At 38.3% G+C, this 19,469-nt stretch overlaps 2 protein-coding genes across 3 annotated transcripts in view; one reads left to right on the top strand and one right to left on the bottom strand.

Moving 5' to 3' along the window:
• LOC124160407 (E3 ubiquitin-protein ligase RNF13-like) overlaps positions 1-19,469 on the top strand; it is a 219,007-nt gene that overhangs the window by 51,448 nt on the left and 148,090 nt on the right. The window lies entirely within an intron of this gene.
• Positions 1-19,469, bottom strand: part of LOC124160409 — a 39,121-nt gene that overhangs the window by 6,419 nt on the left and 13,233 nt on the right. The window contains exons 3-4 of the mRNA XM_046536255.1: positions 4,431-4,578; positions 946-1,088 (exon numbers count right to left, since the gene is read on the bottom strand). Coding sequence (XP_046392211.1) covers positions 946-1,088; positions 4,431-4,578 — 291 coding nt within the window. The remainder of the gene's footprint in view (positions 1-945; positions 1,089-4,430; positions 4,579-19,469) is intronic.

Genomic DNA, 19,469 nt, shown 5'->3' with positions numbered 1-19,469 from the left:
GTGCATTATTTGTAGAGAGTATGGAAAGGAAGAATTGTGGTACCAGTGCTTCAGGTGCAAATATTGGGCACATGCTGCATGTTCTGGCTGGAGTAATAGCGAAGCGAAAGACACGCCCTGGAAATGTGATTTTTGTGTGTAAATTGTATTTCCTGGTTACTATGTTCTTCTAAATTTTTGTATTGCCAAATTTTCAATGTTTTGTTTCATTAGAATCGACCGGTTCTTGATTTTTTTGTGCTTAAACTTTGACTTTTTAAAATTCATATTAAGGGTTAGCAAGCTAAATGTTTTTCTGAATCCTTAAAATAAAACTTTTCCATCTTAACGTACTACTTTTATCTGTTCGTCATCTTACCCACCCCCATTCGTCATCTTACCCCACGCGTGGGGTAAGATGACGAAAATTACACTTTTACTTTGGTGAAATATTTTTCATAATTCAAGAGAGGAATACGTGGTACCAAATTTTTTTATTAAACATAAAGGTTGAAAGAATTGTCCTTTCGAATTTTAGGATTTTAAACCTCTTAATAAATTAAGGGAAAAAATCTGAAGCTTAAGTTCGTCATCTTACCCTACCTTCCCCTATTAGTTTGATTGCTCTGTGTAAGTCAATTTTTATTTCATAACTGTTAGACTTTCATTCTGTTCATCGTTTCCTTTTATATCGCTTCTCCATGCATGAGATATTCAAATTTTATGCGTTGCCATTGATTTATTTTCATTTCTAATGGTTGAATTAATTAGACTTTGTCTTTTTCCGTTCTAGTTCTAACCATCTTTTCTTTCCCACCGTTTAATTTTAAGATGGGAAAAAGTATTTGCCCATTTAATATCCGTTTTAATTGTTGGTTTACATGACTCATTTTATTAATTTGTAGGCATGTACCTATCTCCTACCATATTCACAACTATCCTCTTTATTTATCCTCTCCTGCTTACCCATGGTTACGTTGTATTTCGGTGCGGTGGCCACGTTCAGCTCCCAGAGTTTGCCGACGATCTTCGCCGTTCCCTCGGTGAACACAGTTGGGAAGAAGGCGTCCACGTCAATGGCGAGCTTGCCATCCTCCTCGAAAGATGTCCTGCAACGTAAACGGAAACAATTATTTCAAGAAGCACAAAACGGATATTTCGAAAAAAAATCCTCCCTGCTTAGAGAAATATAGGAGTGGAACGACCTACCTGAAGGTATTTTCGAGGTCTTCCCCGCAAATGCTAAAATTTTTAAAGGCCTGGTTACACGGTACATGAGAATGTACAAGAAAATGTGAGAATGTCTGAATCTCAGAATGAACGCGAAAATGCACCGTGTAACCACGCAAAATGTAAGAATGTATGAATTTCTGAACGCCTAGGCGCGCCTACTCTAATTTCGTTCAGACAATCATACAATTTGAGCTCAGAGTCACCTGGTGGCAGACTACGAAAACGACACATTCATTTCATCTGGCTTGTATAGGCGACTTCTTTGCTTACGTAAGGCCCCGATAGTTATTTGGATTTGATATGATCTTGCTTGACTTGGATATCTCACTGATTGGATATGGGTAGCGAAAGAATGGAACACAAGAAAAGGGGACGGGTAAAAGGAAGGATCAGATGGAAAGGCCATTAATGTATGAACCGCGAGAATTGTCCAAGAATGAGATCCAAATGATCGTTAAAAGGTTATAAAAAAGCATGTGATAGGCAAAGAAATAAGTTTCAAGTACTATTTACGCTGTATTTACTCGAGTTCCTGTTTTTGAATCAAGACCGACTGCAAAACGAGTCGAAATTTTAGGCGTTGCGTTGACATGCAGCGAACGCTATGGGCGTCGCAGTAATAAATATTGAATTTACCTTGCGAAAAGCCTCATATTTCTAGTATATTCCAGTAGCGTGCGCCGATTCACAGGAGAAGGATGGAAGGAAATCACGACACACTCGCTTTCAAGACTAAAATTCAACTGCCTTTATTATGTCCTGTTTATTATATCACAAGGCTTAAGGGCACTAGAAAATTTTAAAATGTGCTTTTATCATGGAACACAACAAAATCCAACAAAATTTGAACGATATCGGCGAAAGACACTTCGTGAATATTCCTTATTGTTAGGGGCTCCTTTCGACGAGAGGCCGGCCGCCCCTTACATTCCTTATTTTTCTCCGTGGTTTAATCGTAATCAGTATTTATTCTCGTAAACAGCCACTTTCCTTACAATTTGATCCTACAATGGGTAGAATCATAGGTACATTTAAAGAGTTGTTTAAAAAGTGAAATAAGTAACTTGATAAAATCCTGCGGTAACCATGATTTAAGAGTGTACTTACGTTGAGGATATCCCGTTGACAATATAGATAATGTATTTGACTCCATTCTGTGAATCATTAACCACTTATTCCTTTTATTTTTGTCCTTTCGAACACAAGCAAAAAACTTCTCCGGCGAGTAAATAGAGGTGCTAGACGATGGAGCACTTTATATGGTTTTATGGGATACACGATTTATATGGTTTTCACACGTTTTTCTATTGAAGGTCCATGCTGCAATACACTTAATGCATTAAGCAAATGATGTAGGTGTGTAACGTAGATCACAATCTGCAATCAACTTATTTGGATTTAATCTTTCCAAAGCCCCCCAAACAATCGCCTTTATTTATTTCAACAACGCCTTGGCAACCCAATATATTCACAATCCGAGGTTTGACGTTAAAACAGCTATTATATTCGCAAAATATGCGTTTGAGGCACCACATAGACAGTTTTTCTATCCACTTCCTAGGCCTGTCATCAGTGGATACCGTGCCGTGATGCAACGTACGCACGCTCCGTCACGTGTTTTCAAACAGTCGATGAAGGTTATTTTTAATTACTCATATCTCAGCTGTAAAACATTATTCATCCGCGAAATTTTCGGCAAGTACATTTGAGGTAAGTATCTTATTGTTCTAGTACTTTTAAAAAAGTTTGCATGTTCCCCATTGGTTTATATTTGAAGTTGAAATAATTTGTTGCGCATTTCAAAATGTATGAAAAAATGTCCGAAAAAATGTACCATGTAACCACCTACTCGTGGATCTTGTCCATGAGAATGTACAAGAATCTGTTCAGAAAATCATTCAGAAAAATGTACAGAATCTTGTACATTCTAATGTACCGTGTAACCAGGCCTTAAGAGCAAGAGTTCATCGATTCTTGGCTGATACCATGGTGATTTATCAGGAAGTGCTAGAAATGGAGTCATTTGGTTCAAGCTTCATTTTTTTATCTGCATGGTATTCGAAATAATGTATTTTTTGTAACCTATTGGAGTATTTTCTGTCCCTTTTCTTTGCTCTTAGATAAATAGATTTTTCATTCATTTATCTAAATCTCATGCTGCAACCAGGCAGTAGCCTACGTGTAGCAATATGTAATAATAAATAAATAAAATATGCATCTTAACTTATAGTTGATAAAAAATTTTCGAGTTTAATGCACGCTTAGGCGTTCATTTAGTGTAAGCGTCGTGTAACCTTGTCATTTTTGTTGACCGTGTTTTAAAGTCGGCTGATTCCGACATAAAATAATTAAAATTTCATTTGAAAATACGTATTTTTTCGAATTTCCAAGACACCTGGCTTAACATGTCTAAGGGTATTCCATGACCTCGTTTGGGATAGCATAATACATCTCACGGAGCTTCGAAAAATATGAATGGTCAAATGAAATTTTGAATGTTTTTAGTCTTGATGTTCCCTTAGTGATTGCATATTTTGAATCAATTATTTTATATTTTTACCGATTTTATTAATACTAGCATGCCACCCGGCGTGGTTCGGGAAGTAGAGTACACAGAGAAGTGGGAAACTTGGAACTGGGAATTTTTGGTCACATAGCAGGATTTAATGAGTAAAAGAACAAAGTAGGAATGGTGATGGTACACATACTTTATGTAACTGCAAACATGGAAAAAAATTATTTCTGTCTACCGCACACGGGATCAGCTTATACCCCGCTTCAAAGCATTGATCGTTATGAGTGTTCGTATGTGCGTGTACCAAAAACGTCGTGTGAACGCATACCCCAGCAAAAAGGTTTGCCTACTCGGCCACAGAAGTTGTATGACATGACGTAACAAAGTGTAACGAGAAAACGACGCAAAGGATGCGTCGAACACAACCACAAGTAGCACCACGGCTTTTGAGAGCATGGGAGACATATTTGGCTGCAATTCGTGTAGCCTTTTGGAAATGCTTAGCATCCAATCCATAGACATCCTATTTTTAATGCATAAAGATAGATGTAGAAGATAATAATTCCCATTAAATTTAATTTTTGGTGCGTACACAACATTTTTTTAATTCTACCCAATCATGAAGTTTCTCCCGGCTCCTCCGTTCAGTTTACCCTCCTGAGTGTGCTAATGCTCTTGAGTGAGAGTAGATGGCGTTGCTCACCTGACGTCCACGACGGTGAGGTTGGAGATGCCGTCGAACCGCATGTTCTTGATGAGGATGGAGGCGGACACTGAGCCATCGTCGTAGTCCATCCTCAGGTCGGAGAGGTACATGGGGTCGAGGGACGGCAGCCGGAATTCAGGAGCACCTGCCACATGCAGATTCAATCGAAGTATTTAGGGCACTATTTGTTTATTTTGATTCATAACATCATAAATCAACAAATTAGGACAATATCAACGTAAGACTAGGGTTTAAAACTCTCAGTGCCATCCATTTGTAGTGATACTGGCGAGAAATGCCGAAGGTATTTATAATAAGTGTATCACCTTCCAGAATAATTCTATTGCACCATTTTTTAGCATATCGATATCCTTTATTTTATTTTGGCAGCCGATATATCGGCCTGGGGCACTAAGAGGCTTAATTTGGAAGAATATTTCAATCATGATAATATAGGAACACGCACACTTTTCTAATTTTTCGCACTTTCATCAAAGTTACACCGACCTAGCTTTCCACGGATAAGCTTCATAGACAAGACGTCGCGACGTCTTGAGAACGACGCGTCGCGTCATGTCGTCTAGATGATGTTATCATCACAATCTGGAGATTGGTTTGATTTATCTCTTCTAATAGCTAATAAATACTATCTGGGTCATTGATTGATTGAATATTGATTAGACATCATCACGATGAGAAAGTGAAGGAAATAGACAGCAAAGAAGAGAGATTTAAAATATCAGTGTGTCCTCGTACCAATTAGGATAGCAACGATGTCACGATAAATAAAATGAATAGCGTCACACACTGCGACAACTCAATCTACGTTTTTATTTTTCCATTTTTCAAACCTTGCATGGATTTCCTAGATGAATTGCAAAACTTTGGCTGGTTTTACCTTTGCATGAATTTACACATCTTTTTTTACTGTGCGTGATATTTTTATGACAATGTAATGTGCTTGTGGATATCCTACTGCATGCTTTATGCTGGTAATTGGAAACCCCCTTCCAAATCCTAGAGGTGGCTCTTAGGGTAGCATGTAGACGTTACTCTATGTGAATCATGAAGAGGACCTAACTATTCCTTAACGTCATCTGAAATCGAAAAATCATCGCTACAATATCTTGTATCTGTAAAAAGAATTAATGAAAAATGACTTGTAACGTAAAAGTTACTATTTTTAACTTAAATTGAAGTCAAAATGTAATTTTAGTCAATTAGCTTTTAAAAATAGCTTTTAACTTTTAACTAGCTTAATTTTTCAGACATTGACTTTAATTGTTTATAATTGATTTTCAAGCGATTCATCCATCCATGATCTCTCCATTCCGTCAGTGATTACCGCTCTCTTGCCCCTGTCTCCATCGCTTTGTTCAACACATTTTATCCCTAAAAGGGCTCTCAGCTTCCCTTAATTACATAGCAATTTTAATGACATTATTGAGTAGGTAGAGTGTGCAACCAGAGCCGTTTATTTTATGTAATTTAAAAGGTCATAGAAGTTGGAAAGTTTATATGACTGCCCGTTCTTGGAGAAATTGGAACCACTCCGAATCTGTATTTGGCAAAGAGAAACATTTCGAAAACATTGAGGGTCCAGCTATGGCGATCATATGTTTCTCAGACGGAATGAAACCGGTTTTAAATTTCAATGCGTTCCATAATCAGCTGCCGGTGGCGAGTGAAAACTCGCTAGATGTCGCCTGCGACTGATTGGCGCGTGAAAGCGGACGGCAGTTTGAATTTCCCCTCGACAGGTTAGGGGGGTTAGGGTTTCGGGCGAAGAGGCGAAAGGGTGGAGGTGACGAAGGGCGTGGACGGCGAAGCAAAGAGATTTAAGAGCCTGCTGGACCGACGGAGCATAAAATTCAATAAACATATCCTGGAGATAACAGGTCAAGCTAATCGTCTATTAAAGAATGCTGGGAAAGTGCGACGACATAGTGAGAGTAATTAGCTACTTGTACTTCCCTCGTTAGACCCATTTGTAATACGCTGCCAGTTTTTGGGATCCACACGAAATAGGCTTAAATTAGAGTTAGAACACGCCCAGAGAAAAGCTGCCAGTTGCGTGAAAAGTCGTAGCGATAGTCTTGTTAGTGTTACTGACCTCTTAGAACAACTCGGATGGGAATCACTATCAGATCGTAGACTGAAAAGTGGATTAATTCCACGAATTCATTCAAACTAGAAATAAATATTACTGTGAGCTAAAAAAAATAATTTATAAATCCACGTTTTTATTGAAACAGAAAAGAAGCCAATAAACCACCTTAAAATGGCCTCACGTTCAAATGTTCCATGTAAAAAAAATGCATGTTCTATTGCAAAAATGTGGTGCGCATCCATTTCAACATCTTGAATGTTTATATTTCTCCGTAAATATTCATGAAAATGCAATTAATAAAATCTCGACCGAATGATGATGAATCTTAATCACTCCAGTGTTAAATTTTACATTTCACATACGAATGAGCACCACGTTTTTTTGTTTTAAACTTGTTGTATTTCGTTGGGACAAATCGGGGCGGTTCAATTTCTTCTTCTCAGCTGTAATGAAAACTTGATTTTATTTTATTATTTTCTTAAATTTTATATTACAATTTTCTTCTACTTTACATCCTAAATAATCAGTCTATGCTACTCATCCTTGCCTTTCCTTTGTATTCCTTACCGCTTGCCTGTCTGTGGCCCTACTTATGGTTGGTAAGTGAGGATTACTCCCGCCATTATATCTCTAGGAGTCTTTGGAGTGCGCAAGCCTCACCACCGCGGCAAGGATGCAGCCCAAGGGATAGGGATAAAGGGATTGAGAAAATTATTGTCTTTAAGGCCGTATGTAAATGTAGAAGATGAGCGGAGGCCAACGATGCCTCAGTCATCAGCGGATCGCTTGGGACAGCTCTTAAAGAATGGAAGGTCAACAACCTTTCGCCACCATTCCTCTCTGACCGATGATAAATCCGTGGCTACCAATTGATATCGATGTCTCTACGCATGTGGGTCTGGCATCGGAGTATTAAAAGGGAGAGAGAGAGAGAGCACACCACTGTTTACCAACCAATTGACTCAGGAATCAATTTTACTCCGCGTCACAACACTCACCGATCGAAATACTTGAAATCCTCTTTAAGGAAAGAATCGTTTTCCTTGTGAATGTGTTTCCGTGTTATCTTTTTTCCGGAAGAGCTTTCTTTTCAAATAGACAGTGGTGAAGAAACATGGTCCATATTGAGATCCATTGGCTGTTCTCTCTACTACGTCTCTACCATTGAGTAACAATTACTGTTCTTGTTGGTATGTTTAGAGCCTTTTTTTGTGCTGACTTAAAAGCACATGTAATTTTTGTACGTTGAATTGCCAGGGTTTTGCGTGGAATTGGGGTTATTTTTTGGAGGTGCGTCATTAGTTCAACTGTAGATCGAAATTCATCTTCTTCTTCTTCCGTGTTGGGAGGGATAAGGGGGATGAGAAGAACACATGTGTTCAGAAGAATTCCGAAGCAGTGATCGTGAACTGGATTTAACGGGCAAATCCAGCTTCCCTTTCACCTATCCTCATCCTATCCTTGTGGAATCCGATATAGGTCCAAGGTTTTCGTGAAAGGGTCCATATATTCAACTACATCTACATACCCGCAAGCCTCCTAAAAAAGGGGTGTGGTGGGGGTGTTAGGATACCAACCGTCAAAAGCAAACTTCATTAAAACAAAATTCTCATGCAAAATTACGCGCAGCACTTAATATAGTCCTTTATGGTTCGGGGAAAAACGAATTAGCATATCTATCTGTTTGGCTAAATATCTCTCTTAATGTGTCGTTTCTGTCAGACCTGGAAATATAGTGTGGCTCTAATATTACATAATTATTTTTTTCCTTATCCTGACCTCGTTTTATTCATGTTAAAATAGTTCTGGGTGTGTCGGTCAATTTATGTTATGCAAAAAGGTTTAAGCCAACATTTCTGTTTATTTTAAATAATCATCAGGGCTTAACTTTGTACATATTTATTATCATTTATTCTGACATTATGTTCTCCGGGTCGCTCTTAAAGATATCTATTCTCTACTGTTCAAGCAATCTAAGCCTAGCGCGCAGCCTCTGAGTCTCTCGCGGCTGTCAGCCTAATTCGCTTAACATCTGCGTAACGCTGTCTGTACGCTCGTAGCAGTAACAAAGCTATCATCATGTACCTAAAACTTCTGAGTTTATCTGCACTAACTACTCAGTATTTTTGCAGGGCATTATCCTTTTTTGTCTATTATGCCAGCGCACAACACTGACCAAGAAATCGTGATTTTAAAATCACTTAATTAATGCCAAAATAGCGCCACAGTTGGATTACGTAGCCTGAAAGCGCATGATTTTAAGTACGTCCATATTTTTCGTGCATTTATAATGATTTTTTGTAATTAATAGATGTCAATCAGTAGCGTATAAATATATTTTTTTGAGAGGGCCAAGATCACTGTGATGTTATAATTAGTTACTTGATAGGTAATTTTCAGTTAGTGCAACCCATGATAGTTTGTCGTTTAAAAAATGAACGTTGAGTCCAAAAAATACGATTGTACTCAGGTGGATTGTAAAAGTCCTTTCAATCCACCTGAGTGCAATCTATTACGAAGTAGCCCTCTTCTCGAAAGGACTTTCAGCCTCGTGTTGTAAGTGCATTTGGTTCTTCCTTCAGCACGCTGTTTTGGGCTTTCCGGTTGAGAGGCTGGTGTTTGGTCCCTGCGGTGAATTTCTCCCCCTTCCCGCACACCAACGCAGGGACATTTTTGACTTGCAAGGTGGACGAGCCGTGGGAGAATTATCTATGCGGCCATTTGAGTATTTCTTTTCTATTATTCCGAGGCCGTAGAAGCTCAACCCCCATTTCTCCAGTTGCTATTGAAAATTCATTGATACTGCAATACACTGCTTATCGCAAGCAATCCACCGTCCATATTAGCTAAAAAAAAATATATAGTCTGTGTAGTATTCCTGTTCTCGGCTTTTCCATCAATTGTCTCTTTATTTCACGCTTAGGTATGCTGTTCCTTCCTACAATTATATCCGTTGTGCATTGTAATATTATACTCACGTTTAATAATCACTAACAGTTCTTCCCTAGAATAAAGTAAACATCGAAGCTGGATTAAAATTCATTGTATAATGAATTATGCGCCGGTACCCACTGAGTCAAAAGTCGTGAAAATACAGAAACCGCCTATACGTCTTGGTGAGGTTCGTACTTACTTATGCGCCGAATGCATTTGCAATAACAGATCCTCGTTTTCAAGAATCATCATGCCATGATTTTCAAGATGTAATTGATCTGTCGGTGGCATAAGACAGATTCGCAATTTTTTCATATTCTTTATTCGGACTTCTTTAAATATGGTCAAATTCTCCCCGCTATACTCGGTGTTTCAGGAGGAATCTGCAAAACTTCAGCGGGTGGTAGGGGAGACAAGCATTAAGCATTTTTGTCCATAAACATGGGGTTTCAACTTCCTAGTTACTGAGCTACGACAACGCAAACATTTTCTTGGATGAACTTTGCAGTTGCCATGAAAAAGGTTTTTCTTGGGTATCAAACCTTTTCGGCATTTTATTTAATACTCTGGGTGTTTAAGGACATTAAATAATTAAAGTTGGAAGATATTGAGCGATTATAATTGTCTGAAATCATTGATCTTAATTTGACGAGAGCTTTGAGCGAGTGACAACAATAAGACTGCGCAATTTCTCTCATTTTGAGATTTATTGTTTTAAACAAATATATTCGCACATTTTTGCCCAACCTTAAGTATTTTATTTAACAAAGCCACGTCGCGACGCGTCGTGGAGCCATCGATTTACACTAAGATTGAGAAATCACACAATAAAGCTTAGAATGGGGAATAACGCCCCCGTATTTTGGCAGATGACTAGTAAAAAGTTTATACAAGAATTGCCATGAGAAAAAAAATTTTCTCATGGCAATTCTTGTATATTTCACCGCCGTTCACGCGGCAGGTTTAGAAATAGTAAAATGTTCTTTCTTCGTACAAAATAAAATGCAATTTATTCCAGAAATAACGCAACCATATCTATTTATTTGTGCCATAAATATGCATGAAATCATTCCTTTCCGAATCACGTTCAGTGTCGGGAGGCGGTTCTTATTATTAATTGTCGATTCAAGGGCAAAGTAAGTTAGTTGGAATGTAAATTGCCAGTCATGAGAGAGGACAAAGAATCTCTAGACTGTGAAAGGTATATCGCAATGCGTACTGGCGCGTGAAGTTTTTATAGGAGTCGAACACACGGCGTTGGGTGATGGAAGTTTCAGCCAATTGCGTTATATTCGCAGAGGTTTTATGGGAGATTAAGAAATAGCATTGCACTTCAGCGCGGGAAATAAGAAGCTAATGCCACTGCGATAATATCTTGTTATTCTTCGTTCGAACTCTGGGAAAAATGACGAGGTCAACGGTGAAATTATCGTTGGCATGCATGGGGTTGATTCATGGTTTAATAATATTATAATATTAATAATTATAAAAATTTAGTACGACTAAGATTTCAATGTTACCACTTCACCTTAATCTTAACTTTGAAGGTGATGAAACCTAGGTCGTAATAAATTCTATAATAGTGGAAAATTAAAAATATTTATTTTAAAATGGAAAAACTCCGCTCTATCACGCTTATATCTTCGGATTTTATTCATTCATGGCTCGCGAATAAATGCTTTTAGTCAAATAGTTTCTTGATCTCATCCTGTAAATATACCATGATTCGAGCGATTGGCAATAAATATTCATGCATTACGTGATTGAACCCCCAAATTTCCGGTATAAATTTGGCACTTTAGGGGAATAGCCTCAAAATAGTATTAATAAGGATTAGATAATGCTTTAATCACTGCCGAACTTTGCTTAAGCTACATATTTTAAGTTCAAATTGAAAATTTCCTTGCTCGCATTACTTTTAACATGGGTATTACCGGTCAAGGAATCTTCAAGAAAATGAAAATTAGGAGTGGAAGCCAGGGAAATGAGGTTGTGGTCAGAGAAAAACTCCGGTTGCACTGCAAAAAGATGAAAATTGTGGGTGATCGAGCACTGCCCGAGTTGGTGCCTTAGAACGGCGTGGGAGATGGACGTTGTAAACCCTTTGATGCCGTCCTGGCAATGCGACGGATGACCAGAGATGGACACCTCGAAATAAACCGAACATTTAAAACTTTTGAAAAAAAAGCGAATTTTTTAATAAACTGGCTTTGTCCTTTGTCATCGGATCCATCTACCGATTCGATCGATAGATTTTTTCTCCCTCATAGGAAAATATACTAGAAATGGTAGAATAATAATTGCGTATGCATGGTTTCGCTGATAGGAGGACCTGCCCGCCTTGTGACGGTGCAGGATTCCTCGTCCTCTCCCTTCCTTCCCCGTCCTTCCCCTGGAGGCATCGTCGGGCTCTCATCGCGGCGGCGCCTCCTTTCCTTGCTCCTTCCCGTCCTTCCCCTTCTGGTGATAGAGGAGAAAAGCTAACGCTTACAGTCCCTGCCCCAGGAGTGTACCCCGCGAGCCCGTCCTAAGGGTTTCGTTCCACCTGTCATCGGATCCGAGTCAAATCTTGCGACTCTATTTTAACTAACTTTCCGATTAGCTATGAAGCTGAAATTTTCAGAGTAAATCAGAACCAGATGAAAATGCAATATTCTAACACTTTTATTGTGATTGGACCAGTACCTCGATTGTTATTCAGAATTTGGAATTAAATATGGAGATTAGTTCAAAAAATGGCCACTGAAATACTATGGCGGCGATACGATCATTTAAAGGAAATAGTAGGTATGAGCGATAAATTCATAACAGCAAATTTGTTTGCATCAAAGTTCAATGAAAAAATAATCGAACACAATTACTAGCAAAAGAAGAAGAATGAGCTAAAACAATTAGAGGATACAGATACGGTAAGATTTACCATGTAATTATTGAAAAATGAAATCCTTCATGGCTTGTGTACATGTCCACACGGAAACATTCGTTGCTGTCATGATTATATTTTGACTCAGCATTCCCTCTTGTTTCGCAATTTTTTTACAATTATTTTCGTTGTGTATGAAGCACTTTATTTAGAGAGACTATCGAGACCAAAGAAAATTAATTGTATTCTTTTTAGTCCGTGATAAAAACGTTTTTTTTATAAAAATGTAATTATATTTTGTGTTGTTAATTTTGTTTTTTTTTTCATTAGAGAACGTGAAAAAAAAATTCTAATAAGTTGACAGGTGGTGCTTTACATAGTACATCGTGTTAATTGAATACCTTTGTGCAAATTCATTAGGCGCTGTTTGACTTTCTTTATCAGAATAACTTGCTGCTTTTTTTCATAAAATTGGCTGCATGAAGAGATGTAGGTACCGTCAAGGTCTAAACACCATTGTCGCAGTGGCGTAACTAGGAATATGCTTTGGGGGGGATGAGAGGGGTTATTGGGGGATACCCCCCAGGAAACGGGGAGTTTAGGAAAAATTTTGAAAAATAACATGCCTGAATATGCATTTTACATTATTTTGGCACATAAAATTCAACTTTAAGCAGATGCAGTTATTATATATCTAATCCAGACAAGATTTTAAAATATTTTTTTGATTTCTCTGAGGGTTAGGGGAGGATACATCCCCTCATCCCCCCCCCCCCCCCATAGTTACGCCCCTGCATTGCCATATTTAAGTAAAACGGCTAAAACCACGACTTTTCCTTTTTATGTTTACGCCGATTTTCTGCTTCATATCCTTTCATAAGCAACATTGCACATTGCATTTTAAATGAATTATAAAAGTTCTGAAGTGAATGGTGCCAACATACTTCTCACAAACATTTCCGTAAAAGGAATTGTGGCAAAAACGTCGTTGTCATCGGTGTCGAGGTCTTCAAATTGCGTGGAAGTGAAACTCGCGTATTATTCGCAAATTGCTGCATTAGCTACACTCAATACCTGGGACACGTCATCCAAAGGTACAAAACCGATTTCACTACAAATATTATGCACAAATATTCTTAGGATATTGAGCCATTGACTCATAAACCAAGTTACCTATCGTAAGCAAGAAAAAACTTAAATGCAAGTGATAAGGGTGTTCAGGGATGCGCATTTGTAAGTATACGTAATTACTTAGACAAGACCTTTTATTTCCAAAGACTAACCGGTATTAGCTATTATTTTTACTCCTTATTTCAAAAGAATTCAATGCAAATTCACATGCTTGTATTCAATACGTTCAATATTTTTGCGCGCGTTTTCCGTAAATGCTTCATTTTTATTATTTAATTTCTTTGCTACGTAAGACCATGCTTTTGATATCGCTTCTAAGAGTTTCATTCTTTTCTGGGTCTATGATAATTATTTTTAAGCTTGGAAATGATTATGAATCGAAAAGATTCGGCGAGGAATTTCCGTTTTTTAGTGCGCAATAATGATATGAAATTGCAATATTTGTCTGACAGCGACAGCTCCCTAAAGGTTGGAGCTGAATACAAATCTCTGCTCATAATTGAGTGCATAACGAGGTACGTAGTATATTTTGAAATGTCCCCATGCCTCTTGCGATCGGAGAGTTGAATACAAAGTAGCTGGGATCAAATCGAAAATGATAATAATCCTCTCTCTGGAAGGCCAAATGCTTGCCTGGAGAGTGAAGGAGGCAAGGTGATCGGAGAATGGGAATTTGCTGGGAATTGTCAACCGAGGCTCGACCATTTAAGAAGTTAATCTCATGTTCTTAACATTTGTACAATGAATAAATATGATTGTGAATAAATGTGACTGTGAATAAATATGATGACTTATATGATTTTTTCGACCGCTTTCCTAAAAATATTAAAACTAAATTCGTATGGTATGGTATTTGGAGGAGGCGACCGACAGCTGAGGTCATTTGCGCCACGAGGGAAGGGTGTGGAAGGAAGGGTGGAGAGAAACCCGGCGTCGTCACAAGTCTGCTCCTAGCGAAAGGCGCCAAGGGGTGCTCAAGGGATCGGGTAGTCTCTGAAAATTCTCTGCCACCACGGAGATTTGGAAAGCCAACTCTATAGCAACCGCACCAACCCAATCCCCAATTAAATTATTTTGTGAGAAATATTGCATGTTATCCTCATTACTTCAATCTGCGCAAATTCCTCTCAGTTTCGCTAAAATCGTGTTTGCAAATAAATCCCTTCTTACATATGTTGATTCTTTTAAATTATTTTGAGATTTTTACAATTTAGTATTTTTAATTCTCTACTCTGAGTCACATATACTGTGCTTTGAGTTACAGATACATGCTATACTTTTCCTAACTGCTGTAGTTATGAAGAACTATATCATTGTCTCTGTGATAAATTTAATTGAGCATGTGCGCCTCCCTTCCATTTAACGTACTAATATTCCTTTTCATTGGTTATACCATAGAGTAAGTATATGCTCTATGTTATACAAATATATCTAGGTTATACAAATATAGTATAAAGATATCTTTAAATCCGTTGACTCTTCTTTTTCCGTACTACGATAAACCTCCCGCTGTTTGTGAAGTGGAAATATCCCACACTCCTGCTGTATATTAAACTGCGTCAAGTTCAGAAGGCTGTATCGCTTTCGGGTTTTTATTTTATTCTGGATTCCGTGCATTTAGTAAGAACTTCGACAAAACTGGGCATGAGCATGTTGCTGAACTGACGGGGAAAATTCTTTTGATCCACTTCTCTTATCTAGTTCACTTTCTTGATAGCACCTGCATTAAGAAGTTCCTCTCCAGTTTGTACTGAAAATATTTCTATTGATACTCAGCTCTTCTTTTACCGGATTGCTTGCGAAAAAACTGTGGCTGTTTGTGGAATCATCATACGATCATTCCCCCACGAAATTACGCTGTGGCGATTTCGAAAGGATGGAAAAAAAGGTAATGTTTATCGTATTTCGTACATTTCCATGACTTCAGTGCTCTGAGGAATCCGGGCATGAGTTTGTTACTGAATTGGCAGGGAAAGTTCTTTTGATCCACTTTTCTTATCTCGCCCGCCTTCTTGAGTGCCTACCTGCATTCGGGATTCGCCTCCGGGTCATCAAGCCCTCTCATTCAAAGCCCGCAGGGACGCAAATACATGCATGCACCTTTTATTAGATGGAAGTGCGCGTGTTTACGATTATTTTCCACTATTTTATGCCATTAATTTCACAGCGGTGGAATCGGAATGGCATGTAGACAACGTTAAGAATTATTTTTCCGGTGCCGCAGTGCGAAGTGGGCCATATCAAGCTACTTTGCTGCAGAAAATTGATTTGCTCCATTTGGCAAGGGCCCTTTGGCCAAGAGAAATGGAGAATACGGTCTGCGAGAAAGTCCGTACCTACTCTTCTTTATCGAGGTAGACAGGTCATGTTCACGCCTATTCGCAGTAGAGCTTGATTCAGGATTCCTTAGTTCAATCTCTGGTGCGCTCCCTAAAGACATAAGAGGAGGTGAGAAATCAGTCGGTGCAAGTGATTTTATTTCTAAGCAGAGTTAAGAACAGAAGTTGATTTTTTAAGCATACAAAAACTTGGTTGCCAAGAGATACGAGTGAGTTCTATGCTGAAATCGAGTGAAAAATCAAATGCACTGCTAAATTTTATCTCGTTTGCTTTCTTTACCTGATTTCTGTGCTTAACTCTACTTAGAAAAAAAATCGCTTGCACCCCTATGTCTCCCTCATAAGACGTACAGCTACTTTAGATATCGCTTCCGGGTAAATCCGCAGGTATTTCTTCAATTATTATGATAAGATGATTATGATAAGCATGCCAATTATGCTGTTTCCCATCTAAATTCTTAGTGTAAAAACGAGAGATTTTCGACCTGCACACTTTTGACCAAGATTGAAACGATGTTGTCCAAGAACTAACGTAGTTTATGCCACGTTGCTCTCTGGAGGAATTAACCATTTTGAGCGTCAACTTTACCGTTCTTTAGGACTACTTTCTTTCCATTTGTCTCATTGTATTTTAACGATTCCCAGGATTCTACTATGTTTTCACGAATGAAAGTTGGCCAGGGATCTCCAGCCGAAAGAAATGGCGAATACGTTCCGCAAGAAAGTCTGCACTCTTCTCTATCGAGGTTATTTTCACGCGTATATGCAGCAGGGAGGCAATCCAAGCCCTGTTGATTCAAATTACGGTAGCTTCTGTAACGTTGTGTTTCGTCCAACTCCATCTTTGTTCATTTCATTTAAATTTATTACTTAATTTCGTTCGTTATTTGAGTTTTTCATTGTATTATTGCATATGTGAATCTAAGTTTTGCTGTGTTGATATTTTAGATTGTTTATGGTTTGCTTTAAAGAACGTTGCTATTTGTTTGTTATAAAAATAAGAGGATTGTTAAAAAAGAAAGTTTAAGAGAGAAGACGTGTAATGAAGAGGGACAATGCCAAATTGAGATTTCAAAGAATTTTATATTATTTTGAGCCATCCCGACATCACACTTCCCAACGTATGAGCTCGGGTTCATATCCCAGCGGAGGAGGATATTGTTCATAGTTTCTCGTTCACAGCCTTAGTGCTTCATGGTGAGCACTTCAAGAGCAACGCACCGTCCCACAGTGGGCGGAAATCGGAAAAAGCCGGACAAAATTACAAAATGGCTTTTTTTGAGTTATAAACTTGAAACTTCGCAGGTATACTCAAAACTAATTGAAATTTATTGATATGTACTTCATTTGACAAAGATCCTACCTGTTACTGAGATACAGAGGCTCAAACGTGAGCAAATTTCCATAAAAACGCCCGTCTTCAATGTTCTCTGAAAATCTTCCAAAGTAAGTGGATGGTGAAGTTATGGGTGGATTTTTTCCGAATAAAAAACCACATAATCTGTTAGTATGGTATTTTTTCTTTAATTTTCCGTAATCTTAAAGGATGCAGCCCATAAATTCTTACCGTGCAGTAACAAAATGGCGGATACTGTTTTTCGACAAAGTTTTACATTTAGGTAGAGTTTCAAATAGATTTTCGGCAAGGTCGCGCAGAGTAACTTATATGAGAGCATTGTTTGAAGATTTCTTGAGGTCTTTATGCAGTTTTCTTTGAAATAAGTTTGCGTCGCCGGAAATTACATTGATTTTTCGATCGCGCGGCAGGGTTCTTCTCAGCGCGTCGGGAGTTGGATTAGCCGCGCCGCGGTAAGGTTATTGAAGCTGTATGGGTTTTAACGCTCAACATTCACCGTTTTTATGTTTTGCTTCAAGACACCGATTCTCAAATGGTCTATGGTGAAGACAGTGGAGGTTTTTCATGCGATGTACTTGCACGTTTCATCGAAGTTCATTTCGTTATCTTTGGATACGATCGAAGACCATGCTTCTATTAAAAGCGTTCAAACCTCGACAAAGTGAGTTGTTTTCCTGGGACTCAAACAAAAAGACCTACCAGAAAGATACCAGCTGAGACCCTTATACCTTCTTCAATCACCGATCCCTGACCCTCAGGATTCTAATTTCGAAAACGGTCGTTTTATAACACCCAGGAGTGGAGCCCACCCACCCACAGAATCGCAGCGTCATTGTTGACGATAATGGACAAAAGAATCGGGAGCGCCTAACCTTCAGCACACGATTATTTTGCCCAAAGAATCGCCCCATAATCGTATGATGATAATCGGTGAATAATCGTCTCAAGAACCGTGCGCTGGCTAAGTATTCGATTATTCACCGATTCTCTGCGTAAGCTAGGAAGATTGTTATTCTGTCCTGAATCGCTACCGTGCGCTACCGATTATTTGAGTGTGAAGCGATTCTTTTTGTGGCGTGGTTGAATAATCGTCTCGTAGGAACGCTAAAGACCTAAAGATATCGGCGCGCACCGTCTCATTTGTATTGAGTGAAAAATAAAATGCAAAGAATCGTTTTTATTATCGTATTTTGAGATTGTGCGGATGCTGTAATGGTGGTATTTTGAAGGTGGGTGTCATGATGCGTGTCAAATAATTTAGTTCGTTTTTGAACTTGTAATATTAAGTTATTTTATCCCTGACAATCTTAGATCCGAATGATGAGTGGTAGCAATGCCTTCTTAAGCTTACGAAGGCATTAAGCTTATGAACTTCTTAAGCTTAAGAAGGCATTGGTGGTAGTAATAAAGTAGCTAAGTTTTTGTCTTGTTCTTGACAGTGATATCGTCAATAGGTTTTTCATGCTAATAGTACATGACTAGGAGATAGTTTTTCTTTACTCTCACTGAAATTTTTGTGGAAGTACTTCCACAAGTGACTCTTTACTGGTGCCATATCACTTTCGTTTCTGAGCTTACACCGAACAAAGGATTTTAGTGACTTATGGGTGAATCGGCTTCAGATGAGGTGTCTGGGATCTTCCACTTACGAGGTGTTATACATTTATTTACGATTGATTATTAGGTAAGCGTTGCCCAATTAGCTTTATTACTTATTGGCGGTGAAAAAAAATTGTTCGTCCTTGACCAATTAGGCCCAGTATTCCATATGATCATGTAGTTACTCAACGCGGTCATAATTTTTTTCGCTAATTTTTCATGATTTCTTCCTTCAACAATAGATATTTTCTCCCATCAAAAATTTAGAATTTGTTTTATTGCTTATGATTGTTTTCAAATTTTTCAATCACCAATTACGATATAAGGATAGATTGTCATGAAAAATATATGCTCGCTCTCGTTTCTCGCAAGTGAGCACGCTTCTTATTCCCGCCGATCATATTCAAATAATCGATTATGCAAAATAATCGGATGTCCATAATCGATTCAATAATCGCAATAATCGAAAGCAAATAATCGATTATTACGTATAATCGATTATTTTTGCCCATCTCTAGTTTGTAAGTAAAATGGAAACGGGATGGAAGTAGAATTTCATCGTAGGAGAAGAATTTGATTTTTAAACTTATTATTGATAGGAAAGTTGTATTGGAGTGCAAGAAAAGCGATGCTGTGGGTCTTTCTTTAAAGATTATGGCATGGAAGTAGGTGGAGTTCGAATTTAATCCGCACGACGGCGTAA

Source organism: Ischnura elegans, chromosome 6 (genome assembly GCF_921293095.1).
Source record: "Ischnura elegans chromosome 6, ioIscEleg1.1, whole genome shotgun sequence".
In the NCBI taxonomy this organism is placed as follows: Eukaryota; Metazoa; Arthropoda; class Insecta; order Odonata; family Coenagrionidae; genus Ischnura; species Ischnura elegans.
Note: the sequence above shows the minus strand (reverse complement) of the source record. Positions and strands in the feature narration are given on the sequence as shown.